The sequence below is a fragment of the Lolium perenne genome, chromosome 2 (assembly GCF_019359855.2).
Source record: "Lolium perenne isolate Kyuss_39 chromosome 2, Kyuss_2.0, whole genome shotgun sequence".
NCBI lineage: Eukaryota > Viridiplantae > Streptophyta > Magnoliopsida > Poales > Poaceae > Lolium > Lolium perenne.
Window position 1 is genome coordinate 57,645,108 of NC_067245.2, and position 26,130 is coordinate 57,671,237.

Below are 26,130 nucleotides of genomic sequence, written 5' to 3' on the forward strand. Positions count from 1 at the left end.
GGGCTCCAACAGCCCCCCCGTCGACCCCATCACCGCCACGTCCGCCGCAGCCACCAACACCACCACCGCCACCGCCGCCGCCATGACCGGCGCCCACGCGCTGCAGGAGCGCCGCCGCCGCCAACGGAGACCAGGCCGCCGCCGCCCCACGGGCCTCGACCTCCTGCCCGCTACTTTGGCGGACCTCGCCGACGCCTCCGCGCCATCCGTTTCGAGCTCGCGGAGATCAAGGCCGGCCAGCACCCGCCGGCCCCACCGGCCGCCGTTCCGCCGCCGGCCCCACCGCCCGCCTCCGCCGCCAAAGAACGGCGCCCGCGTGGTGGCCGCCATCGCCTTCGCCAATTCCCACATGGATCAACGCGTCGCCCGTCTACACTCGGGATCGCGGCACGGACGACGGTTCAGCAGCCCGCCCACACCCTTGGCGCTCCCGGCGGGTTTGCGGCCCCTTCGCCGCGAGCACGTCCTTCAACCCGGGCCGCCCGAGGGCGCCCGAGGTCCCGCCTGCGGCACAGCAGCCGCCCCGCTTCACCAAGCCGGCGTTCGCCACCTACGACGGCGCCACCGATCCCTGAACTGGCTGAACCAGTGTGAGCAGTTCTTTCGGGGGCAGCTCGCCGTCGGCCAGGCGCTGGCGCAGCTGCTGCGCATCCGCGGCCTCGGCAGTAGCGCGGCGAACCTCGTCGATGAAGGCGAAAGATGGCCCGGAGTGGATGCAGAGGGCCGCACCGACCGTGGGCGCGTCTGCGGCGTCGTCGATGTCGTGGCGGGACAGGGCGTCGGCAACTGTGTTGAGGCGGCCGGGGTGGTACTCTCCTAACCTAGCTGCCTCCTCTCTCCTAACCTAGCCGCCGCCTCCTCCTCTCCCGCCCCCCTCCCGGGCGGCGGCGGAGGATCTACCCGCCCCGCTCCGAGCAGCCGCCCCCGGATCGCCGCAGCTCAGCCGCCGCTGCTGCCGGCCTCGGCCCCGGCCCCGGCCACGGTGGCGGTGGCGGTGCCCCTTCCGTCGAATGACGAGGGGGAGGAGAGGGTTTCCACGGTGGCGTTCCATGGGAGGTGATGAAGCGCCGGTGGAGGAAGCCGGGCGGCACGGCTATTTGGCCGGGGCCTGATGCTCTCCGTCGGTAGCCATGGAGGATTCGGTGGAGCGGTGGCGGCCTCCGCCCCCGGATGGTTCAGCGGTGGTACGCATGATCCACGCCGCCGTCTTCTTCCCTGGTGATCCGGCAGGAGGGACTGGCGGCGTGGGGCTGCTGGTCTTGCTTTGTTTTTGGTGGCGGTCCTCGGGTTTCTCGCAAGCGAAGATGAAGATCTACCGGAGGTCAGTTTGCTTTGATCTGGCTGGAGAGATGAGTTCCGGAAAGCTCCGCTGGCGAATGGAACAGTGCATATTTTGCCTGCAGCTTCTTTGGATCGGGTGGTATTCGGTCGCGCGCACCCATGTTTTTATTCCGACCGTTTGGTTCCGGAGGGAGCGCAGTGAAGCTATATTCTCGTTGACATCCGGTGACTTTTTGGTCCATGGTGAAGTCGAAGAAGGAATATCATGAAGGCCGGATTGGTGGACCGACTAAAGGAGGTTCGAGTCAACGTGATGCTTGAGGGATCCGCTTGCGTTCCGGCTTGCAGCAGTGGTATGCATGTGGGGGCGGCAAAGACAGGGGAAGTTCGGAGTCTTACCTCTCGGTGAAAACCCAAGGTCTGGCCTTTAATTTGTGCCTGGCAATGTTCTTGTTGGAGGCATTGTTTTGAGAGTGGGGACTATCTTCAGGGAGAAATTCTAAGACCTTTGGTCGGGCGGCAGCAGTCTTTGGTGCACTGTTTCCTTCTTGGAGGCGTCGCTTTTGGAGAGTCTGTACTTCAGGTGTTGTCACGGTGGTGGTTGTATTGTTGTTGCTAGGTCTAGAAGGCTGTAGCGGGACTTTTATTTTTTAGTTTTCTTTTCTCTTTTTTGGCTGTGTGCATCCGTACTGCCATTAGGGTGGGGCGTTGTTGCAGAGGCTGGGTGTAATTAGTATTTTTTGATATTAATATATATCCCCTTTATCGAAAAAACGGAAAATACATACCAGATTCTCTCCCTGGCAGTTGACCACCCGGGCGATCACTCTGGCGCGAAGCGCTCACCTCGTGATTCTATTCTCTTTCTTTGTTGTTTCTATTTTGTCGCTTTCTTGCTATTTGGCTATGCTAGCTTCACAACACTCCAGTTATTTTGGTACGTGCGCGTGATCCATTTTTATTTTTTTCTTATTTCTTGTTTGTCAATTCTCTTTACTTTTTTGTTATAGAAAAGTGTAAAAGTTCCATTTGCTCTTTACTATTCTTTTTTTTGTTAGTTTTGTATCAACATTCGTGTTATTTCCACTAACTTTTTAAATTTCCTTTTTCGGGCTGTTGTTTTTCTAGGGGAGAAATAAACAGGTGGAAACACTCACTTGCAATTTATTTAAATGAACTACCACTTATAACTTAAATTACAAACATCGAAAACAGAGATGATGCATATATATGCATGCCAAAAGTAAGCGCTACTAAAGGGAAATACCTCGAAGAGACAGACCAATAAACATGTGTACAAAAGGTGTTTGATTAAATTACAAGCCCTGTAGTGTGCAAGTGACAAATTAGCAGACCACTACACCAGCTAATCCAGTCAAAAGGAAGAGTTGAACAGGAGGTCGACACCAACTGATCGAACGCGATCATCCTATTCCTATTACGGAGTACATACACATAGCCCGGCTAGAGCCAATCCACGGTGTTGGCGAGGCTTGGAATGAACAAAAAGGAGTCTCTGACCATGCACATGGAGTACTGACGGTTGAGAAGAATCCAACAGTTTCAGTCTGGTGCATACTATTGATACCGAAACGGCAAATTTCAGGATGAGACCTAAATTCATAGCCAAGTGCATGGCTCAAGGTGTAAACACGGTTCTTTCTTGTCAGATATCCTGGAGCACCATCCGCACCCGCTCCTATATTATTAATGAAAATCAGATAGTTCAAATACAAGGAAAAGAGAATATCCCCCGAGGTTAGAAATAGTTTTCCAGTGCTTAGTGCAAAATTTCTGCAGTCGATCTCCGTATAAGTATAACCTCCTAGTGTCCGTCCGGAACACCATGGAGCAAAACCTTGAACCATAGGTGCGAAGAGTACGGCCCCAGTGAACAACACTATCATCAGCAACAACATGATTAGTACGAACTCCACCACTATCAGCACTAGTGGGGCCATAGGTATAGACCAGAAGAATTCTAGAACCCTTGCGAGAGTTTGCTAACCACGACCTAGCAGGACCTTCAACCTCCTCATCATCAATGTCACTATGTGGATACCCTAGGTAATAATGCACTTCAGATGGCACATAATTGAGCCGCAAAGACGAGCTTGAAAAAGAAACAAAACGTAACATTAAAATATATTTCGAGATGCATGTAATGATGTTCTTATTTGAACCATGCATGCAGGAGCGCTGCATGTATATTATTATACAATAGTATACAGGTTTTGTTCATGTCTCAGTCGCCTGGATTTTCTTAACTAAGTCTAAGTCAGCACCGTACAAAGGTAAGTCCGAAAAAAGTACAATTGAAAACCAGTTGCATTTTATGGGTGAAATATACGTGATTGCATTTTTCTAGGTGCCTGAGAAATATCAAAATCAGAGTAATATTATAAGATAAAGCCAAAGATATTAATTAAATATTGTAGATGTTGATGCTATTTTCTATAATCTTTGTCAAACTTTTGATGGTTTGAGTGTACAAATTAAAATGCCTTATTTTAAGTAACAATAAGAACTGAAAGGGTAATTTTCCTATCTAAGAATGCAATGTATACCGTACTAAAATTGCAGATATTAAATTCTTATACAAGATTTTGTGTGTTTGATTACATCAAATGGATACCAAAGAATTCACTATTCCAGGAATATTAATTTTACGTATAGTAGATGGTAAATTCCCTATCGACTATGGTACCCAGAGCAATCCTATATATGAACCAAACAACCTAGAAGTAGTAAAAAAATTCCTAATGATTGTATTCCTCCCAAACGCTTTGAAGCAAAGAAGCAAAAATTCCTACAAACGTATATTAAATTAAAGATGCCCTAACACAATTCAGTAAAATTAGCTTACATCAGCTTATATGCTATATACGGAGGAAAAATTACCAGGAAAACGACGATCCCATCCATAAACATTGCTGCCTCATTTATTGCGAACACAAGGTCGTTGTGAATAATACCATCACAGTATCTGATAGGGCACTTGCAATTGCTCTTAAGAATTGTCCAAGTAGAAAGAGAGCCATGAAGGACATGAGTACTGAAATCGAAGATAGCGACCATAGGGAAATCATCATATCTCCCAGCAGCTGTAGGAACTTTGCAAAGAGTTATCTTCTACAGTACAATTGTGGATCCTGGGCGTCCAAGATCCACAATCTAAGTGCACTATTGGTGGCTTCAACCTCCTTCAATGGTGGAAGATCAATCTTGCGCTGAGTGGACATGTTGATAAAGTTCCACTTGCCTTTGAGGCCAATGACGATCCAAGCTCCATAGCTACATGCCCGCAACTCATCGGTACCATTTGACATCAGAGTATCAGAGGAGAACCTGTCCAGCTAATCGAAGAAACAAATAGGATGAACCGATGAGGCTTGCTGCGGTGATGGCATCACATCTGGTTGCGACTTCTTCGAAGGGGCCTTCGGTAAACACTTTTTAAATCAACTCAGAATCATCACTGATGTCCTTCCTCGATCCCGCCATCGCATGGGCAGCGGGTGGGACGGATGGGGTTTGAGATTAACTGATTTGAGGTTTGGGAGAGATGACTAGATGAGGCGCGATCGATGGCGGTAGGTGGGAGGGCGATATGAAGAACCGAGGATCTCAATCTGGGCTTTGGAGACGACCCGAAAGCGGCAAAGGAGTGGGCATATACGATGACCGAAGGTGAACCGAGTAATTATTATGGTGGTTTTTTTTACTTCTGTGTCGAGGAGAGTGTGACCTGTGTAGACTACAGGTCTACGTGTATAGCCCCATCATAAAAGGTCATTGATTGTTGGTGGAAACTTGGTTGTCCCAAGCTCTGTGTTGTCTCTCCATCCTACGAAAATTGTCTAAATTTGAATGTATCTAAACATTACATAGCATCTAGATATCTCTAAATTTAGATAAACCTTAGATAAGTTTTATGGGACGGAAGGAGTATATCGGTGGGGAAGCACGTTCGGCCCCTTGGACCCCATCTACATCCGGTGTACTTGGTTTATATTTCTCCTTCAGAGAAAAAACTTCCGAGGAAAAAAGAACTGAAGATATTTTCGAAGTCTTGAGAACATGCTGTTTTCTGTACGTTCTTGCGCTAAGTATAAAACCACTCAAAGTACTAGTGAAACTGACCGCACAAATTGTTATTAAGTCATTACAACAAAGAATGCATTTTTATCTCCTCCTAGTAGTAAAGGATGCACTGCCAGCATCTATAGTTTGCTTCGCCCTCAGGCAGCTCAAAGATATCCTCTCCCAATCATACCTATGGCTTTAACGCGACTGAAATTTTTACCTGTTTCAACAGACAGAACAGAGATGACGTTGATCGCTACAGAAAAATTAAGACCAGTGCATCAGCAAGACTACAAGTCACTATTACTACTATTTACCTCAGTCTTGGTCTTGGAGATGATGTGCATCTTCGATCAGCTTTTTTACATATGATTTTGCATGTATCAAACCTTCCAGGAGTATTTTACCAACTATCTGTTTAGAAAAATATTCCCATTAGAGATACAAGTGTAGACACGCACACGGGTGGGAGATATATCAATGAGCAAAAGGAGGTGTACCTCGGTTCGTTCAGTCAACTTGATTTTCTCATGCAAAACATTCATCTTCTTACTGAACTGATGGTAATCTGTATCCAGCTGATAGGTAATCTTACTTTTCAAATGGCCATCTTCGAGGTTAGACACAGTATCCTCAACCAACATATGAGCAATTGCCCCTAAACATCCGAGAGCACCAAGAAACGAACAAATCGTGTCTATTTGGACCCTCTTATGGTAAGCGTCTTCTGCAGCCTTACAGAATGTCGTTGCATACGACCGAACCATCTATATATTATTGAAATGATGAGTATAGGTCTACCATTGCAGTCTAAATTAAAATTGGAACAAAGATACCTTACAGTAAAGGTTAATTACCTGGTGCACCGTTTGTTGTGAAATTTCATTTGTGCCAAGGCCTAATGATGGCATATCCTGTTTTTTCACATAATTGTAATTGTTATTCAACAAGCACAAGTCAAAACGAATGCATGCTCACAATATACTCCAATTATACTTACCATGACCGTGGAAGCTAAATCCAGAGCTGAAAGTGCATGGCCGCATATTCTATTTGATATATCATCAATGTCTGCATGCTACAATCAACAAATGGGGACAAAAGACATCAAGAATCCGGAGTAGTTCATTTGCCTAGCAGATGAGCTCATATATCTACTACTTGACGAAGCATGCTCATCTAACTTCCATCATAAATGAAAAAAAAAACAGTAGTCTACTAGTACTTCTGTTTCACAACCTATTTCCCTCAGATAGTTCCAGAGATTTGAGAGAAAAAATCCTCACTGACCATACTTGCTCTCGATAAGATAAATATGCACAGTGTCCATCTAACAGAAGCAAAACTGATTCAATTCTACCAAATACCAGTCAACTCACGCGGAACAGATATTGTTAAACCGAAGGATCGGAGTAGCTATAACAATAACAAAGTTTAGATTACCACATTTGCATACATTTTTTTGTTCACTAAGTAAAATTAAAGTGAACTTGTTCCAATGGTTCATGAAATTAACATATAAAATGGCAATAATGGTATGAAGACTAACCAGAATGTCAATCTCCCACGAGTATTTAATAATTTCATCCTTTTGCTTACGAAAGATCTCAGGTGGCATATGCTTCTCAAAAAAATTAACACAGGCATTAGAAACAACAAAACTAAATCCAGCAAAGACTGTAATAACTCAAAAATAGTTGACTGTCTTTGTCATTAAACATGATTATTTTTTCAGCTACTTTTTGCAATCTAGTCTTGAACTTGGTCCTGGAACTTCCTATTTTTTGTAAAATTAACACCCTTATATATAGGATATCATAGTTTTGTAATCTCTCTCAGTTCCTCTTGATTATTAGGCTCTGTATAAACCATCAATGTAGTATGATTACTTTTATTTTATTATGAGATAGAAATAATGGCAGGTGTTGTGCCAATTCATTTTACCGGAAAGAAGTTGTTCGAGATACAAGCTAGAGAGGGACTAGCTAAAACAAGAAGCTGAACAAAGTCCAAAACAAAACTAAGGGGACCCCAGCGGATTACTTGCCATTATCAGGCTCAGCGCTTGTCTCAGACAAGATAAAGAGCACACGAGCAAACCTATTCGTTTGGTTGCATTGCCTAGCTGAGTTAACACAAGTACCGCAGTGGTACTAATTTCGTTGCGCTTCGCCGGAGAGCCAATTTGGCTAGCCGGCCAGCGAAAGCATTTAGCGGCAGTTACTAGCAGGATTGCTATCGAAAGCAAGCTTTTATCACCTGTACCAAAAAAAAATTCGACAAAGAGCATATATTAATATCGCGGAGATACCAATTACACCTAGCCTCTGCAACAATGCACTGCCCTAGCGACATTACGGATGCACACAGCAGAAAAAAAGAAGAATTATCAAAAAAGAAAAGTCCCGCTACAGTGATCTAATCCTTTAAAACAGCAGTACTAACACCACCAAGATAGCACCAGAAGTTCAGCTTCTCCAAAAGCGACGACTCCAAGAAGGTAACAGTGCACAAGCGCTGTCATCGTCCGATCATAGATCTTACGTTTTCAACCTGAAGAAAACGTCCTCACTCTCAAAACAATACCTTCAACAAGAATATTGCCAGGCACAACCAATTAAGGTCAAACCTTGAATTTTCATCCTGAAAGGTAAGACTTTGAACTTCTTATGTACAGTCGCCCCCACTCGCATGCCGTTGCTCCAAGTCACAAATCACCAAGCTAATTCCTCCTCGGCACCAAGACTCGAGTCACCATTGCAAGACCTCAGATCTCGGCTTCCATGTCATTCTCCGCCAGCATCACGGAACGAGAACGTGCTCCATGATAATAACCGCCAGCAGAGCTTCGAAGCGCTCCCTCTGTAACCAAACGGCCAGAGAAAAACATGGGTGCGCACGACCGAATTCCACCCGATCCGGCAATCACCTGTACCAAATGGCAAGCCTAGCTAGGAAAGGCTAGGTTGGGTTTTGCTCTAGAACCAAACACACTGCACCCGAGATCTCTCCATCTTTGCCCAAAGCCTACCTTCTCCACCGGGTCTAACATATATTCCCAGGACACTGAATCAAAAGCACCCGTAGTGTCCAACTTGAGGAACAAACATGGTTTTTTCTTGGACCAGACCTCTTTGAATTGTGTTTCAAACATAAAGAAAATTATCGTGAATAGACCTTTTTTTTATGAAAGCACTGTGACTATTGGTTATCATATCGTTGAGGCAAGGTGCTTAAGGATTGACCATTATCTTGCAGATCAACTTAGCCACCGAGTGCATTAAACCGACGGGCCTAAAATCCTCTATCTGCAAGCACATCGCTTTTCCGACAAAGCAATCTAACTACTATTACCTCTGTCCACAAAAGGATGTCGAAGGTTTGTCTAAATTTGGAGTGCTTTTAGATACATCCGAATTTAGACAAATCACCGACATCCTTTTATGTGTGTATAGATACATCCAAATTTAGACAAACTTTCGACATCCTTTTATGGACAGAGATATATAGTATATAAGTTTCGGAAAATACTACAAATTCTTGTTGTTGTCATTTTTTTTTTTGCAGGGAGTTATTGTCATATAATCTGGTATTCCAAATAAATAACCAAAGCACTAATTGTAGATTTGGCAAAAGACGATAGAAGGGATTACTGATAAGCTAGTTCTCACACGAGCAAAACTTACCCAACCTTTCTCGACTATATAGTCATCTCGGGCCTTATCCAGCTTCTTGAAGAAGTTGTCTACCTAGAGAAGTAATTGACGGTCAGGCATATAAAAGAGCAGAGCCTGTAGGCAGGAATCTTATCGCGTGGAAGAAGGTAAAATAAGACTGAAGTGTGCAGCTTACCACGTCCGGTTGCTCCAGCTCGGGCTCCGGCTTGGGCTCAGGGTTGCGATCGGCGCCCTTCTGGCACCGGGAGACGAAGAATGCGTCGCGGGGGTGTCGCCCCAGCTGGATCCTCGGCAACGGCGCCGGCGAGGGGGCGCGCGGGAGCGCGAGCAGGGTCACGCGAGCCGGGCGCGTGCTCGGGGACGCGGCGGCGACGGTCACCGGAGCTGCCCAGCACCAGGAGGCGCAGAGGGAGGCCATGTGCGGAACTGTGCACGAGCGCGTCGACTTTTCGTTTCGAGCTTGAAGCTGGGAGGGCGCGGGTATCGAAATCAGGAAAGCAGAGTATGCGAGTTCAGGAGTAGACAAGATCGATTAGACAGGACACGATTATGTATATCTTGTTCACCAGGGCACCTCTATTGTTTTGGTGAGAGTCCTGATGGTTCCCTTTTACTAGATCACTTAAGTTTCCTAATTTGAAGGATTGGAACAAAGGAAAAATCCGCTGTTGTTGGGTCATCGAACAAGGAGTCGTTCTATCTCATGGTTTATTTGATTCAAAGGGTTGATTTAAACTTTGGAGCATTCTATTCGCAAAAAAAAAAAAAAAACTTTGGAGCATTCTATGGGCTGAAAACATAAGGAAGTTTTTATATCAAAACTCACTTTTTTTTTTGAGAAACACAGTACAAACGCAGACGCTCACATACACGCGTATACACTCACCCCTATGAACGCACACACGCACACCCTACCCCTATGAGCACCTCCGGAAGACTGAGCCAGCGGATTGGATCTTGAAATTGACGAAGTCACCACAGGCGCCTCGCTGTCGACGGGAACATCGCCTCCCACTGAATGAATATTCCGCCTTTATGAGACACACAGATGTCAAACCTGGAGTTTGAACTCTGGTGGGCTGGGGGTACAACCACCCTCCTAACCACCCAACCTCAGGTTGGTTCTCACGTTGGCACCTGAGCACACCAGTTAAGTGAGACGTTAGATCATATTGGTACCAAACAAGAACTGAGTGCTAGCTCAGTGGTAAGCCTTGCGAGTCCGCAGCCAGTCCACCTGGATTCGAGTTTCAAGAAGACCGAATTAAACGGGGTGTTATCTAGCCCGTATAAATCCGCAGCTGGAGAGGTCTCATCATCTATCTAACAACGTATAGTCAAGGAAGGAAATCTTCCCCGTTGGTTAATGTTATGTTGGTACCAAACCCATGCGGGGCTAACATTTTTTGTTCCATATATTTTTTATGAGGAGGACATGTTTTATCGTGTGACGGTAAAAAATCTGCTCCTGGGAAATCATGTTTTCTATGGAATATTCCTTGAGATGGTAACTAAAGGCATTAATTATTAACATGGGAGGAAATATATTTTTAGATATGATGAAAGTGGGCACATACATATCTTTTCCGATCGTTTCATGCACTCTTAGATGGTAATTTAGCGCAACCTTTGGGAAGTAGAGACAATAATCAACCAAACTATACGTATGAAAAGGTATCTAACAACAAATGTGAATAGTACACAAATAAGATTGCAAAGGTGGACGGTCATAAGAACCAACATGTGAATGGATGTTTAGGAGGGTAGTGGCACCCTCAACCTGTGGGGACTTTGTTTTTGAAACAAATATATTAAGCTAGCAAGTCGTCTCGTTAAAAACCATCCCCTTAGATACCCTGGTAAGGAAAAGAGTGCCTCTCAAACTTGCTGCTAAACTCAAGATCCGGTTACATCATTACTCAGAAGAGCTAAATCGTTCAGAGCATCTATTACAACTTGACTAGGTGGATCATCATCCCAGGAGATAATTCTGTCCGATGAAAGCAAAGCCTTGCAAGATTATGCGCTACCTTGTTCGACAATGTTGAAAAGTGATCATCCCATCAGCTTGTGGTGACTTCGTCAATCTCAAGACCCACTTTTCTATAATACATGATATTATTATTATTATTATTATTATTATTATTATTATTATTATTATTATTATTATGTTTTTTCTTTTCTTATGTTAACTAGATTGCGCTGGCCTGCATAAAGAATGTTCAAGAACAAGTAAACAAGCTGAGTTACTATTTATCGTGCAAGCCGCTGCCGCTAGAAAGAAAACGAGGCCGCCTCCACCTTCTACTCCATCATAGTTCGGTTCCCCCTCCTCCGGTCGGCCTCGCCGGCATTAGGAGGGGTGGGAAACCTGATCTATGAGTGAAGGTTTCGATAAAAGTAGTGAATTTTCAATAAGATTGGAATAGGGTTTAGGTAGTCGTCTTATTTGGATTCCCAAATCAATGGAGATGGCATCGTCTACAATAATTGATCTTTGACCCATCTTACGAGAACAAGATCTTCCTCCTGGTGTTAATGATGGTGTTGGAAGATTAAAGTTCTCTAGGTATGGTTTGCAGATCTTTTTTCACCGGATCGATCTAAGATCTTTTCTCGTGGTTGTTGCGAGGATGTTTGTCCTTCCAATATTTGTCCCGGCTGCTATATCCTCGACAATGGTCATTTAGTCTACCAACTTCTTCTCTTTTTTAACATGGCCAATTATTATCCATCATACTTTTATATATTTATAATTATACTCTTTTTTGCAAAAATCCCATCAACATACTAATAAATATTAATAGTAGTACAAAGAGATCTAAAAGTCATGAAAATTATAAATAGATTCTTGGACCACCTATTGAAGACTACAACCACTAGAGCGAGTCGAAGGCGCGCTCCCATCCTTGCCCCCTCCCCCTCACCGGAGACGGGCAAAACTTGTCGTAGTAGAGCTTGTAATAGTAGAGATACAGAAAGTCTTCATGGTAAGGCCCCAAAGGACTAGCGCACCAGAGCAGCATTTATCGGGAGGGACGAATTTGCAACCACACGAACTGGCAGGGAAACCGGCATGATCCTAAGCAATCTACCATGAAGGAAATTCCATCCATCCTCCATCGGCACTAAGAGCATCGCGGGAACATGGATATGGCGAGGAGGATCTTACTGTGACTTCAGAATCTTGTCGCTGCATCACCATCCTAAAGAACACACTCCTAATAACTTAAAAAAAAAGAATAGAAACCTCCTGTCGGCGAGAGGAATGAAACCCTAGATTGGTTTTTTATTACCTCCTGACGGTAAAGGGACTGAAAGTGTCCCGAATGTCAAGGGAAAAGTCCCCCGAGGTCTGCGAGTCGTCACCGACCGCCCCTCCGCTCCCGAGCATCGACCTCAACGCCCAGGTGAGCGACTCGTCTAATACCGGGAAAAGAAATCCCCCATGGCGGCTATCACCGGACGGCCTCCTTCACCCCCAACCCTCTCGATGAAATTGGGTCGCGATTCGGTTCGCCCTCGCATCTGGTACGAAGCTATAATTTTTCCTGCTTTGTTATGTTCATCGATTTAGCAATTCTGATCCGACCCCTTGCATGTGGCAGTCCTACTTGGATGTGGACGAGACCATGTCCGGCATGATCAATGGAGGTGGTGGTACGAAAGGTGGCACCCAGATGCAGCATGATGCCACCCAAGGTGGCACCCAGTACACCCCTAACTCTATCGACGAGGCTCCCTTGTTCGAGGATCGGCAACCTCAAGTCACCAAAGGAGCGTCCCGTAGATGGAGGATGTGTGCCTTTGCGAGGCATGGATGTATGTTGGACAAGATCCAATTTGTGGTGCCCAACAAAGGGGTCTCACATTTTGGAAGAAGATCCACAACTACTTCCACAAGCACAAGCATTTGGGCGATCACCCATTTGTGAGCGATCGAAGTGAGGCCTCGCTCACGAAAAGGTGGGCTGCATCCAAGAGCAGACCACCAAGTTCAAGGATACCTACGACAAGATGAAGAAGCGTAAAGTGAATGGCCTTGACGTTGTTGACTTGATGACCCAATTTTTGGGCCATTCAAGGTTGCCAACAAGCAAAAGAACTTCAACTTGGTCTACTGTTGGGCGGTGCTTAAGGATTGCCCCAAGTGGCATGACCTATATGCGTCCTATGACGCCAACGCGCCCGACAAATCCAATATCATCGATGTTGATGGCGAGGCCCCAAGTGCACTGTTGAAGAGGCCGAGGGGGGCGGACCATCTCTAATTCGGAAGGTAAGTGAGAGGCCTCCTCGCAAGCAATGATGGAGACTATCAAGACGCTACTTGCCGACAAGGAGGTGTCGAGCGAGAAGAAGGACGAGACGAAGCGGCGGGTAAAGGAAGAGGGTGTCAAAAACTAGTACGAGATACAAACCGAGAAGATCAAGATAGAAGAGATCAATTCCCATGCTACCGCAGAAGAGGTAGATAACAAGCAAAAGGATTTGGAGATCGCCCTGCTAAGCAAGGATGCCAGGATCATGCTGACCCCTTGACGTACGACATGGACTCTACCCATGGGGCATAGCTTGAGAATAAGATTATTTTAGTTCCGGATATGTGATTTGTGTATCATGTAATTAAAACTTTGGTGTGCCGATAAGTTGGAACATGGGAGCATATATGCTCCCTATATTTTAAAATGCATCCTACACATATTTTAAATTTTAAAAATTGAAACAAAAAATTCGCACGTACATCTTCATGTGCTACGCGCTCACTTATCATGTGACGTGTGTAAAAAAGATAAAATTCAGTGCTTAAAACAATGCTTTTTCACATGTTAAATTTTCTCTTTTTTACATAGGTCACAAAAAATATTATTTTTTCGTGAAACTTGACGCACACACATATATTATGGAGATGTACATGTAGAATTTTTTGTCAAAAATTTTCCACACTTTGAAATATGTTTTGTTGGTAGAGGGAGCATACGCACCCAGGAGCCGAATTGAATTTCCGGATAAGTTGTATTTAACCTTCTTATGTTGCAACTTTAGTTTCTATCATTTTCAAAGAATTATTTACTATTTATTTATGGCCGGTAATGTTAAATATAAAATTTTAAAAAAGACATTAACCTGTAGGCCGCAGACATAATACTCCAAATTTCTTCCGGCTGAACACAGAATACTCCAAACGGACCCGAACAGTGTTCGAACACTAGAACCGTCACGATTTCCAACAGGAAGAACAGAGAATCCTGAACAAGATATAAAGAGTCATGTCTAATCGATCTTGTCTAATACTGTATTTTATCACTACAATCGCCTTCGTGCGCTCTGCTTTCGTGGTTTCGATACACGCGCCCTGCCAGCTTCAAGCTCGAACGGTCGACGCTCTCCTGCACAGTTCCTCACATGGCCTCGCTCTGCGCCTCCTGGTGCTGGGCAGCTCCCGTGACCGTCGCCGCCGCGTCCCCGAGCACGCGCCCCGCTCGCGTGACCCTGCGCGCGCTCCCGCGTGCCGCCTCGCCGGCGCCGTTGCTGAGGATCCAGCTGGGCCGACGCCCGCGCGGCGCATTCTTCCTCTCCCGGTGCCAGAAGGGCGCCGATCGCCACCTCGAGCCTGATGAGCCCGAGCCCGAGCCCGAGCTGGGGCGAGAGGACGGCGGTCCGGATTCGGTAAGCTGCACAGTTCTGTCTCGATTTCCTTTCTTCCAGGTGTTGTTCATGTCTCGGATGCGATCACGCGAGGAAGATTCCTACCTACAGGCTACAGCTAACTACCTGTGTGCTCTACTTATGCTTGACCGTTTATTGCTTCTTCAGTTAGACGTCATGATCAAGGATCTGGCGGAGTACAGTGACTACTATAGAGCCAACAAACTGGGCCTGGTATGTTTTGGTCGCATTTATTTTTTTGAATTATCACCACCTGGGTCGCATTGTTGTAGCTAGTTTAAGTTATCATTAATTTGTGTTCTGTAATTTCTGCTTCTAAGTTGCGAAAGAAACATCACGGGAATACATGTAGCTGCCCACTTTGAATCAGTAATGCTTGCGGGCGCGTGTTCGCTTCTCCCAAGAATAATTGAAGAAAATTATCTTGAGTCACCGACATTAGCATTAAAAAATAAAAATGGATAAATAACACTGGCATGTTAGAGAAGTTAGTGAAAATAATAATCATGTTTCTTTTTCTGGGAGAACATAATAACATGTTCCTTGAGAAGAGGTAACTATTTTGGCTGTATTTTTAATCTGGATTTAGTATGTATTGTTTTTTACTTGATTTAATATATGTTGCTATCTCTAATGCATTTGTTTGTTTTATTTGAAACAGCGCGTGCCACCCAGGATGTTCCGTAAGCAGGACGATGAAATTTGTGAGCATATGAAGAAGATTATTCGTTCCAAGGTTAGCCCTCATTGCATTATCGTTCATGTAAATTTATTTTTTCTTCAGAAGGTAATAAATAAATATCAAAACGGTACCAAAAACACCCAGACTCTGCAACAACGTAATGTCAAGATATAGTTAAGACATAAAGGATGCACATAGACAAATTTAATTAACCGAGTGCAAAAGTTTCTCGGCTATAAATTCGTGCAGATATTTTTTTTTAGTTCCAACCAACATCAAATGGGGTACACAAACATAGTTGCCTTTTCTATTTAGAGGACTATATATTTTTACATCACTTGGAAGACTATAAGCATGCTTTATCTAGTGGATAAATTAACACATCTGCGATTAAAAAAACTAAGGGGTACTAGATCCTTAATGTGTTGTTTCTCTCGGTTTCTTGATTGTAGACAGTCCCTTGTGGCTACGATGGAAAAAGGATCAACGCGTCATTGGGTCAAGAGAATCCAAGCAACAATCAGATGGCAATGACGGTCTGCCGGCGAGCTCGATCATCTCTTGATATAGCTTCCATGGTCATGGTAAGTGGTAAATAGATTACTTGTGTTTTGTTAACAAATCATGCCCACGCATTCATTTTTACTCATGGCTGGTGCAAAACCACGGCAACTGTATCAAAATATCCAGGATATTACATCAGTGTTAGGCCTCGGTACAGCAGAAATCTCTCAACATACAACAGGCCAGGTAATAACAATCCCTATAAGGTATTTTCGACGAATTTTTTGATATGGTAGACACATACTGATACTTTTTCCTTGATATAGATGGTTAGGATGTATGCAGCAACCTTTTGTGATGCTGCCGAGGCTGCCTGCCTCACAGGGATTGAGAAGGACACAATTCTTTCGTTTCTGGGGGCTCTTGGATGTTTAGGGGCAATTGCACATATCTTGGTTGAAGATATCAGCGCGAAACTCAAAGATGGTCCTTGGAAGAATAAGATAAAGTTTCACTTGGATATAGATTACCATGAATTCTGTAAGAAGATGGATGCTTTGAAAATGGAAATTGATTTGGCTGAACGAAATGATGCACGCAAGGTATATTTTGTTTGACCCATTAGTCGCACCCCAGGAAATATTTTACTAGGTTCTAATAGTGTACATTTACTTTAACAGGCTATGGATCAGGTACTCTGGAATGGTGTGCGGCATGCAGAATCATATGTTTCCAAACTGATCAAAGATGCGTTATCCCATTAGTAAGTTAATCAAATTGATTTGCAGCCTCCCAAATGCAGGTGGTTTTTGCTATAGTATTGCCACCTGCTGTGTATTGCTGCATGCTAAGCTATACATGAATCATCTGCCTCTTGTTGGTGTGAAGCCATATGCAGAAAAAAGAGAATGCTTGCATCAGTATTCTTCTTTGCCAGAGAGCCGAAAGAAGAAGAAAAATGCATGCAGAATAATGTTCCATTGGTTCTTAATGTGTTGATATTGTAATGGAGGAAGAACACTGTCCATGATTTTTAATACAAGTGTTTTTTTTTTTACCTGAAGCAAGTATATTTTATTCAAGCAAATCTCCATACAATTTGTAGCCGGGGCTAAAATCAAGCGGTCCAAAATTCTGTGTTTATACAAGAAGTGCCCCCACTGACATGTTCTGCTCCCACTCCAAATTCGTTCTGTGCCCGCCCCTGTGGTCTGGTGCTCCTCCTCTCTACGGTTTCCCGCCAGCAAGCTAGACGGCCGTCCCCTCCGAATTCCGTTCGTTCCCATCGCCGCTGGAACTTGCTCCCCAGTTCGTGCGCGCAGCAGTTCGTGCAAGTAGCACGAGTTCTTCAGTGTGGCTTGGCTTCGGTTGTTTGTTTGCTTTCACTGCACCGCGGCATCAGAAGAAAACGGAGCAGAACACACTTGTAGCAACACACCACGGAAACGCCAGACTGAAGAAACGGCCCAGCCCAGCACAGACTGCAGCTCCTCTCTATTCCTCTCGTCTCGTTTAGGACATCTCCAGCCGCGCGACCCAAACATAGTTGCCAGCGATCCGGATCGTGCGGGTCGAGGAACGGGGTCGAGGATCGAGGATCGACATCCTAGCGAACAAGGATCGACATGGGGTATACATCTCCGGTACGCCGATTTGGTACGCGGGTCGGGATCCATTTAATTTTGGGTCGATCCAGTCAGCCAGTCAGCCCACCACCACGCCAGCCCAGGAAACTCATCCGTTCCGTATTTCTTCTCCAGGAAGACGAAGCACCAAACAAATCCCCAAATTCCTTCGGTCTATTCCGGTGACCAAGTCCAGCAGTGCCTCCCACGATCAGAGCCCGACCTCCCCTAGTGAATTCCAGGCGACCAGGCGGCGATGGCGGTAACGGAGGAACGGAGCAGGGCAGGCCGCAATGCGACGGCGCCGTGAGACTGAGACCGTCGATGAGCCGCCGGCGTACATGGCAGGACGGAAACTGCGGCGGCATGCCTGGTATGTACTCGCCGCCTTGCAACTGCCGTGCTCAACATCAATCGAACGGGGTCGTGACCCGGCCACGAATCAGGTCGACCCGCTGTCGTTCCCGATCCTCGATCCGGGTCGATCGATCCGGGGTCGTGGATCGCGTCACCGACCCCGAACCTGGCAACTATGGACCCAAACGGTCGCTGAGCGACCGTTTTCGTCCGTCGTGATCGGAGATGCGTCTGGAATCTGTTCCAGCGGGGCGACGCAAAGTGACCGGGCCGTCCGCGGAGACGCAAACCTGGCCCAAATATGCGCCAGGTTTGCGTCTCCGCGGACGCTCGGCAATCGCTCCGAGTGTCCGACGAAAAAGACGTAGGACCCGCGCGTCAGTGGCTGGAGGGCGATATTATTCCCGCCACTGGCCATTCCCCCGCGCCAAATTGGAAACTAGACCGGCGCGAGCAGCCCAGAAGCGATGGACGTCCTCGCCGCCGCAGCTACCGCCATGGATGCAGAGCAAACCCTCGCACCCACCGCCGCCCCACACTCCCCCGTAGCCACGGCCATAGCCAGAATGGACACTGCAGCTCCGGCGGAAGCAAAGCGGGCCGCCGACGACGGCGGCCGGGAGGCAAAGCTGAAGGCGGCAAAGAAGGTGCTCTCCGCGGAGGAGAAAGTCCTGGAGGCCGCGAAGCATCGCGGGTGGCGCAAGAACCAGAAGATCAAGACTGCCGCGGCCGCCAACCAGCAGGCCTGGCAGATGCAGATCAAAGCCGACGTCGCGCAAGTAGCCCTCCATCCGACCTTAGCGGAGGGCTACATGATCGTCAAGAGAGAGGGGATCGCCGGTGTCGCTCCTCCGGCCTCTTCGGTCAGCTCGGTAAGTTCCCAGCTGCGCCCTGGAACTCCCGCTCCCTTGCAGGGCCACGCGGCGTCGCGGTTCGCCTCCGGCCTGCCGCCGGTAAAGTTGACCGGGGCGGCGGTTCCCGACCTCAACCGGACGCCTAGAAGCGGTGACTCCTGCCCGGGCGCGACACAGAAGACGCGCCAGGTGCCGGAGGAGAGCATGCCGCAGCCCCGCATCCTGTTCGACGAAATGGCGCCGCCTGCCCCGACGATGGACGACCCGGTACGTGAGCTCTGTCAATGTGTGCGAGTGCCCTGTATCATGCGTCTGATGTTCCGGTCGTTCGTAGGACTATTGGAAGGACCGCCATGATTCAGACATCCAGGAAATTATCTACGGTGGCGGCTTCGTTCGCGATGATCGGGCCTGGACAGGCGTGCATGATGACTGGCCACCAACGCAAGATGCAGAGGACATCGAGACTGCACGGCTGTTCGGCACCCAGCAGACGCAGCCAACACCCGTGTGCGTGGACGACTTCGACGACGCGCCAACACAGCCTATCCCCACGGACATTGCCACCAAGAAGAAGGGGGAGAGCCGCAGGACACAAGGCTTCGTCGACGACGAGGACAAGTGTTTGTGTGAAGCGTGGCTGACTGGCTGGCAACGACCCAAGATTGTATCAATGCCGCCCAGCAAAAGGGCAAGGTCTATTGGGCCAAGATCTTGCAGCAGTACAACGAGACCAGGATGCACCCGCCCTACCATATCACAGGCCCTCGGACGGAAGAGTCCCTCCGGAAAAGATGGAACTACATCAAACAAGAGACTGCCAAGTTCTGCTCGGCGGTCGAACATGCTATTAACAACCCCGTAAGCGGCACTGGCGTCATGACAGTGGTAAAGACGATAGAACCATCATCTTTGTAGACAATTTGCGTCATTGCGTCAATTTGCATCATTGTACATCATTGGTGGCTATGATTGCAGGTATCCCGCGCCTTGCAGAAGTTCAGGGCGACGCACAAGAAGGGCTTCCATATGGTCCATTGTTGGGAGGTGCTCACAGACAACAACAAGTGGATGATAAGCTTTGCGGCCTACAACGAAGCTGTGAGGAATGGGACAGCGGTCAACCTCGACGGCGAAGACGATGATCAAGGTCGTCCAGTCCTTCCACCTCGTCCACGAGGCCACAAGGCTACCAAGGCCGATCTCGTCCGGGAGGCGCAGGCCATTGCTTTCACGCAGAGCATGGAGAAGATAATGGCCGACAACCGTGCCGCCATGGCTGCTAGGGATGAGAAGAGGCGTCTGGAAAAAGAGGCCGCAGCTGCCATCTACCAGAACCTCGCCAAGGAGGTCCTCGATGTCCAAAGGCTGGACATCGAGGCCAAAAAGGCAGACACCGAGGCCAAATTGCGTGCAGAAGACACAAGGATCATGCTTGCCGACTTGAGCGGCGTCGACGACGACACCAGGGCATGGTTCATGAAGAGGCGCGCCGAAATCCGCGCGCGAGACCCCTGATCGCCGGCGCCGGCGCCATGCGCCCAGCACCTTGGCCTCCTTTTGGACTTTTTTTTTATTGTTGTTCAGACCTTGTTGTGCCTCTTTTGCTCCACTTTGTGCCGTACGAGCTGCAAAGTGTGATGAACTTGTTTCAGCCCTCAATTTGCGGCTGTAATTTCGTGCAAAGTCGACGCTATTTCATTGTTTTTTGAATTCTGGCCTGCGCCCAAAATACGTCACCCCGCTGGAGCCAACCCCAGACGCAAACGGACACACGGCCATTTCCCTGTCCGCCAGGCGACGCAAACGGACGCCCGTGGACAATTTGGACGTCCGAAATGCGTCGCGCCGCCGGAGATGCCCTTACCTCGAAAGAAAAAAAGAAAAAAAGGCAGACGCCTGGCTGCAAGGTCGCTCCGACCAGAAAAGAAGTACATACCACAAGGCGTCAGGCTGTTGCCGATCATACGCAGGCGCATCATATCACCAAAGCACACACGTGCACTTACGCCGTGAGGCAAGTCAGGTTGCTCATACACGTATGAGCCATGACGCAGGCAAGCAGGTTACCCATGCTCATCGCGGCTTGGACTCATCAAAGAAGTGAACCACCTGGTTCATAAAAATGCGTTGATACACAACCGAAAGGACCTGATGGAGCCGCCGGAGCGACTCCCGCCCCGCCTCTCCCATGGCGATCCCCGTGATCCTGCCGATCCAGACCGTAAGAGAGAGAGTCAGCTGATTGAACCCCGCCGTGATCCATGCAGTGCCTCCCCCGAAACCTACCCCCAATCCCCACCTCGACCAGAATCCATCAATTCCCCCAAGATCCGTGATTTCATCCCCAAAGAAACTAGAGAGAAATTCAAGTCGATCGTCCTCAAATCGCGTGATCCACGAAGGAGCCTGGAAATCTTCCGCTCAAGAATCCCGGCCTCGCTCGCTCCATTCGGTATGTCTTTGACAGAGAAATCGCCTCCCCCGCCCCCTCCCTCCCCATCCCCTGATCCCGTTCCGCCTCCCACCACGACCACGCTCACAATCCAACCCATGATCGAGGCCACCCCACACCCCCTTCCGGTTCAAACCCCTGTGATTTTGTTGCCAAAACTGTATATGTGCTCGACAGCCGGATCCTCCCCTCCTTTTTGGCATTCATCCCAGGATTCGCCCCTGCAGTTTCAATTCGTTATTGATTTCCTGATTTTCCCAATCATACCCCGGGTCATACGCCCTATGATCGTGCTATTCTTTGTAAGGTGTAACCACAGATTCAAACCATGGAGTCCTATATATATGCGCTCCTGGTTCATCACAGCCCTCACACCACCTCCCTCTGCCTTTCTCCCCACCCAAACCATGGCCGATCAAAGGAAACCAACCACCCCTGCCACTGGAAACGTTCCCACCACCACTGACAAGGCTTCTGCTAGACCACCACCACCTAGCCACACCCTCATGATCAAGGCTATGCCAGAAAACACCCTAAAACCCTTCTCTGCTAGAGATAGCAACAGCATCGGCAAAGAGGTTGCGGTGCTTTCCAAGACCTCCGACCAGGCTATCCCTGGGCAGAGGAGCGGGAAGGAGCTGTACAAGGAACTCGGCACTGCTGAAGAGAGGAAGGCAATCGTCATCGACCTGTCCATGGCTAGGAACACCTCTCGGGGTCGGTTCCTAGCTGTGGGCGTCTTCCTCTCTGTGCTCGCCATCACCTCGAGGAGCCTCATCGACTCAATGAAGAGGGTGTGGAAGATCCGTGGCCACATCGACACTCTCCAGCTGGCTGACAGGAGGTTCATCCTTGAATTCTCGGAGAAAGGCGACTTCCTCCACGTCGTCAAGGGAGGCCCGTGGAGGTATCAGCAGGACGCTGTTCTGGTACAGCCTTTGCTTGATGGCCAGGACCCTGAAACGGTACAGTTCCTTTCAGTTCCTATTTGGGTTCAGTTCAGAAAGATTCCTTTTTATCTGTTATCTAAGGCTCTAGCTAAAGATCTCGGGTCGAGGGTTGGTGAATTTATTTGTATTGACAAAAATGCTAGAGGAGATATTTGTGATAAGCTTATCAGGGCCCGTGTTCATCTGCCTCTTAACCAAGCCCTCCGAAGGTGGGTTCCTCTATTGGATGGTGTCACTAGGGAAGAAGTGATTGCCAATGTGCACTATGAGAGGCTCCCTTCATTCTGTTTTCTCTGTGGCTTCATTGGCCACAGGGACGCGGAATGCAGGTAGACCGGCGGTGAGAAGAAGAAGATGTACAGCGCTGACCTCAGCGTTCCACCCATCACCCCTGAAGACGAGAGAACGTGGTTCCTCCCGGACCACACTGGAGGGCCACGCCAAGATCCTGGTGCCTTCTGGCGCCCTACCCCGAGCAAGCAGCACCGCGACCTCGCCTCCGTCGCCTACGTCGCGGACAAGGTAGGCACGCTCGTCATCAATGACACGCCTGCTGCCATCGACAAACTCGACTCTCTTTCCAACATCGTCATCGAGCCCAGCTCCAGCCCCGAGTCCTCCGCCTCGCCGGTTGGACTTACATGGCCTCCTCCGACAACTGCGACTGCCATAGGCACCAACACGAAGGCGGCTGCCCCAACCAGCCCGCCTCCCCCAAGCGGCGACAATGGCAACATCATCAAGGAAGACCAGCCTCAGGAGGAGGCCGTGATCAATGCCAGCGCCATGATCAAGATGAAGCCTGCTGGAGATGGGCCGACTTGGAAACGTCATACAAAGGTAGATCATGTCTACCAGAGGATCAAGAACAAGGAACGCGCAACCCAGGTCCTAACCCTGGGGGCTACGCGTCAGAGGGAGGAAGATGATGAGGGCATCAAGCTACAGCCCGAACCCAAGAAGAAGATCATCATGGAAGTGCCTAGTCTGAAACTGTGTCTGGGCATAGAGGGGCTGCGCGAGCTGAGAGAGTTAGATGAGGCACTAGGCCAGAAGCCAGATGATTGTAATCCTGTAGTGAAAGCTCTAGGCACTGACCATGAACCACTTCTGCAAGCAGGGAACAACCAGGATGGAGTACAGGTGGATATCGGGACTGAGGACAGATCAACAAAGGAGGCAGCCAGCCATGGGGCCGCTGGCCAACTGACCGGTGCGAAGGAGCGCACTGGTCAGGAGCCATGACGATCCTATGCTGGAACTGTCGTGGCCTGGGCCGTGCTGCGACAGTCCAAGAGTTGGTACGGCTAATGCATCTCCACAACCCAAAAATTCTATTTCTTTCAGAAACTCGTCAGAATAAGGACTATGTGGAAAACCTTAGATGGAGGTTAGGACTCAAACACGTTGTCACCGTCAGTGGAGAAGGCAAAGGTGGAGGTCTTGCCCTCTTCTGGGATGAGAGCATTCAGTTGAGTCTGTTTAAATTGGGTAGGAACCATATTGATGTTACCATTTGTAATCTGCCCAATATGAATAAATGGAGATGTACCTTTGTGTATGGTGAGCCCAAGGCTCAAGAGAGGCATAATATGTGGAGTCTCATGCGTAGGATTAAACCTATGTTACCAGGTCCTTGGACTATGATGGGTGACTTTAATGAATGCATGTGGCAAAAAGAACACTGGTCGAAAAGAAGAAGAAATGAAAATCAGATGGCCCAGTTCAGGAATACCCTGTCCTTTTGTAATCTTCATGACCTGGGATTCAAAGGAAGACCTTGGACCTATGATAATAAACAGGATGGCAGAAATAATGTCAAAGTTAGACTTGACAGAGTTGTCGCCTGCCCAATATGGACTAACCTTTTTCCAAACTATCAGGTTCTGCACCTCACGTCATCTCGATCTGACCATTGCCCGATTTTGCTCAAACTTGATGGTTCTAATACTAGGGCAAGTAATACTGGACAGCGCAGGTATGAGGTCTACTGGGAAAGAGAAGCCAGCCTTGCTGAAGAGATTAGATCGGCTTGGAATATGCACAACAAACCGAAGGACCTGGGAGGTGTGGCCAATAACCTCCAAGGCGTCATGTCCTATCTCCAATCCTGGAGCAAAGAGAAGATTGGGCACATTCCCAGACAGATTGAAAATAAAAGGAAACAATTGGAAAATGCGTACAAGAAAAATGATAGTAACAGCCGTGCTGTAGCTAAGAAACTAGGTCTGCAGATTGATGAGTTGCTGGAAAAGGAGGAACTGCATTGGAGACAAAGATCCAGAGTAAACTGGCTTCAAGCTGGTGACAGAAACACCAGTTACTTTCATAGAAAAGCTACCTGGCGAGCTAAAAAGAACAAGATCGATAAGCTAAAGGATGATAATGGGAATGAGATTACAAAGGAAAGTGACCTATGATGACCCACAAGTATAGGGGGTGTATCGTAGTATTTTCGATAAGTAAGAATATCGATCCCAACGAGGAGCAGAAGGTGTTGACAAGCAGTTTTGATGAAGGATTCCCTGTAAATGCTCACATACAAGTATTCAGGGGGTTTTGATGAAACAGTTGAATAAAGTACGAGTAAGTAGAGTGCGAGAGTAACAATTGCAGCGAGTGGCCCAATCCTTTTTAGCACAAAGGACAAGCCGGGTTGTTTACTTATAATGACCAAACGTTCTCGAGGACACACGGGATTTTAGTCTAGTGCTTTCGCTACATACGGCTAAATAATCTTCATTGTTATGATAAGTGTTGTGTGGGTGAACCTATGCTAATGTACCGCCCTTCCTAGGACTAATACATACTTGTGATTATACCCCTTGCAAGCATCCGCAACTACAAGAAAGTAATTAAGAATAAATCTAACCACAGCCTTAAACTCTGAGATCCTGCTATCCCTCCTGCATCGATATACCAACGGGGGTTTAGGTTTCTGTCACTCCGGCAACCCCGCAATTGGCAAACGAGTACAAGATGCATTCCCCTAGGCCCATAAAGGTGAAGTGTCATGTAGTCGACGTTCACATGACACCACTAGGAGAATAACACCACAACTTAAATATCATAGCATTGAATATTACTCAACCATAGTTCACTACTAACATTTAGACTTCACCCATGTCCTCAAGAACTAAACGAACTACTCACGAGACATCATATGGAACATGATCAGAGGTGATATGATGATGAATAACAATCTGAACATAAACCTTGGTCCAATGGTTTCACTCAATAGCATCAACAACAAGTAGAAATCGATACCGGGAGAGTTTCCCCTATTAAACAATCAAGATCAAACCCAAATTGCTACGGCGGTGACGATGTCCAGTGGTGGAGACGGCGGTGATGATGGTGGAGATGATGATGATGGTGATGGAGATGATGTCCAGCTCGATGACGGCGACGATGGCGTCGATTTCCCCCTCCCGGAGGGAATTTCCCTGGCGGATCTTAGCCCGCCGGAGAGCTCTTTTCTCTCTGGTGTTCTCCGCCCCGCAGAGGCGGCTGTAACTCTTCGTGGGGTACCCTCTGTGGCTTAGGTCTTCGGGACGAAGGGTTTCGCGAAGAAAAGGAGGCGAAAGGGGCTGTGGGGCCCCCACACCACAAGGTGGCGCGGCCAGGCCATGGGCCGCGCCGGCTCGTGGTCAGCCCCCACCTTGGGCCTTCTCGGCTCCCCTTCGGCTTCCTTCGTCATACGGAAAAATAGGATTTTTGGTATAATTTCCTTCCACGAGTTGATCTTCCGAAATATTGCGTTCTGACGGTGCTTTTTCCAGCAGAATCCTGGCTCCGGTGCTTGATCCTCCAATAATGATGAAACATGCAAAATAGATGAAATAACATAAGTATTGTGTCCAAATATGAAATATATCAATGAATAACAGCAAATTATGATACAAAATAGTGATGCAAATTGGACGTATCAACTCCCCCCAAGCTTAGACTTCGCTTGTCCCCAAGCGAAACTGAACTCAGTAAACAGG

General features: G+C 47.7%; 5 protein-coding genes across 8 annotated transcripts; 4 read left to right on the forward strand and 1 right to left on the reverse strand.

The window, feature by feature from the left end:
* Positions 1-5,323: 5,323 nt before the first annotated feature.
* Positions 5,324-9,571, reverse strand: LOC139829736 (uncharacterized). 2 transcript variants are annotated; one of them, XM_051351264.2, is made up of 8 exons: positions 9,220-9,569; positions 9,054-9,116; positions 6,917-6,988; positions 6,368-6,445; positions 6,225-6,281; positions 5,868-6,134; positions 5,685-5,781; positions 5,324-5,587 (listed from the first exon to the last, which is right to left on the reverse strand). In XM_051351264.2, exons 1-7 carry the CDS (start codon positions 9,460-9,462, stop codon positions 5,686-5,688), a joined length of 876 nt encoding a protein of 291 aa, XP_051207224.1. In that variant the 5' UTR covers positions 9,463-9,569; the 3' UTR covers positions 5,324-5,587; position 5,685. The 2 variants fall into 2 exon arrangements, with proteins under 2 accessions (XP_051207224.1, XP_051207229.1); XM_051351269.2 differs by lacking the exon at positions 6,917-6,988 and having other exon boundaries at positions 9,220-9,571.
* Positions 9,572-14,337: 4,766 nt separating this feature from the next.
* LOC127322850 (uncharacterized) lies at positions 14,338-16,957 on the forward strand. 2 transcript variants are annotated; one of them, XM_071826027.1, is made up of 8 exons: positions 14,338-14,714; positions 14,862-14,927; positions 15,376-15,450; positions 15,849-15,980; positions 16,087-16,146; positions 16,227-16,502; positions 16,581-16,709; positions 16,813-16,957. In XM_071826027.1, the coding sequence occupies exons 1-7, from the start codon at positions 14,451-14,453 to the stop codon at positions 16,662-16,664; spliced, it is 957 nt and encodes a 318-aa protein (XP_071682128.1). In that variant the 5' UTR covers positions 14,338-14,450; the 3' UTR covers positions 16,665-16,709; positions 16,813-16,957. The 2 variants fall into 2 exon arrangements, with proteins under 2 accessions (XP_071682128.1, XP_051207216.1); XM_051351256.2 differs by having other exon boundaries at positions 14,339-14,714; positions 16,581-16,957.
* Positions 16,958-18,195: 1,238 nt separating this feature from the next.
* Positions 18,196-20,717, forward strand: LOC127322835 (uncharacterized). Of its 2 annotated transcripts, none has more exons than XM_051351243.2 (2): positions 18,196-19,624; positions 19,715-20,717. In XM_051351243.2, exons 1-2 carry the CDS (start codon positions 19,475-19,477, stop codon positions 20,252-20,254), a joined length of 690 nt encoding a protein of 229 aa, XP_051207203.1. In that variant the 5' UTR covers positions 18,196-19,474; the 3' UTR covers positions 20,255-20,717. Both variants share the same exon structure in this region; 1 of them encodes a protein (XP_051207203.1).
* An 881-nt stretch (positions 20,718-21,598) lies between these two features.
* On the forward strand, positions 21,599-22,474 carry LOC127322830 (uncharacterized). Its single transcript, XM_051351238.1, has one exon. The coding sequence runs from the start codon at positions 21,599-21,601 to the stop codon at positions 22,472-22,474; it is 876 nt and encodes a 291-aa protein (XP_051207198.1).
* A 1,382-nt stretch (positions 22,475-23,856) lies between these two features.
* On the forward strand, positions 23,857-24,561 carry LOC139835488 (uncharacterized). The gene has a single exon (XM_071825344.1). The coding sequence runs from the start codon at positions 23,857-23,859 to the stop codon at positions 24,559-24,561; it is 705 nt and encodes a 234-aa protein (XP_071681445.1).
* The last annotated feature ends 1,569 nt before the right edge of the window (positions 24,562-26,130 follow it).

Bases quoted from the DNA above. Each gene is read 5' to 3' on its own strand.
- LOC139829736 (XM_051351264.2), bottom strand. From the start codon at position 9,462: ATGGCCTCCCTCTGCGCCTCCTGGTGCTGGGCAGCTCCGGTGACCGTC. The intron at 6,282-6,367 runs GTAAGTATAATT...GTGAAAAAACAG, and splicing joins ATTTAGCTTCCACGGTCATG to GATATGCCATCATTAGGCCT. The intron at 6,135-6,224 runs GTAATTAACCTT...AATAATATATAG, and splicing joins CACAACAAACGGTGCACCAG to ATGGTTCGGTCGTATGCAAC.
- LOC127322850 (XM_071826027.1), top strand. From the start codon at position 14,451: ATGGCCTCGCTCTGCGCCTCCTGGTGCTGGGCAGCTCCCGTGACCGTC. The intron at 16,147-16,226 runs GTAATAACAATC...TCCTTGATATAG, and splicing joins CTCAACATACAACAGGCCAG to ATGGTTAGGATGTATGCAGC. The intron at 16,503-16,580 runs GTATATTTTGTT...TTACTTTAACAG, and splicing joins AACGAAATGATGCACGCAAG to GCTATGGATCAGGTACTCTG.
- LOC127322835 (XM_051351243.2), top strand. From the start codon at position 19,475: ATGCACCCGCCCTACCATATCACAGGCCCTCGGACGGAAGAGTCCCTC. The intron at 19,625-19,714 runs GTAAAGACGATA...CTATGATTGCAG, and splicing joins GCACTGGCGTCATGACAGTG to GTATCCCGCGCCTTGCAGAA.
- LOC127322830 (XM_051351238.1), top strand. From the start codon at position 21,599: ATGGCCGATCAAAGGAAACCAACCACCCCTGCCACTGGAAACGTTCCC.
- LOC139835488 (XM_071825344.1), top strand. From the start codon at position 23,857: ATGGCCCAGTTCAGGAATACCCTGTCCTTTTGTAATCTTCATGACCTG.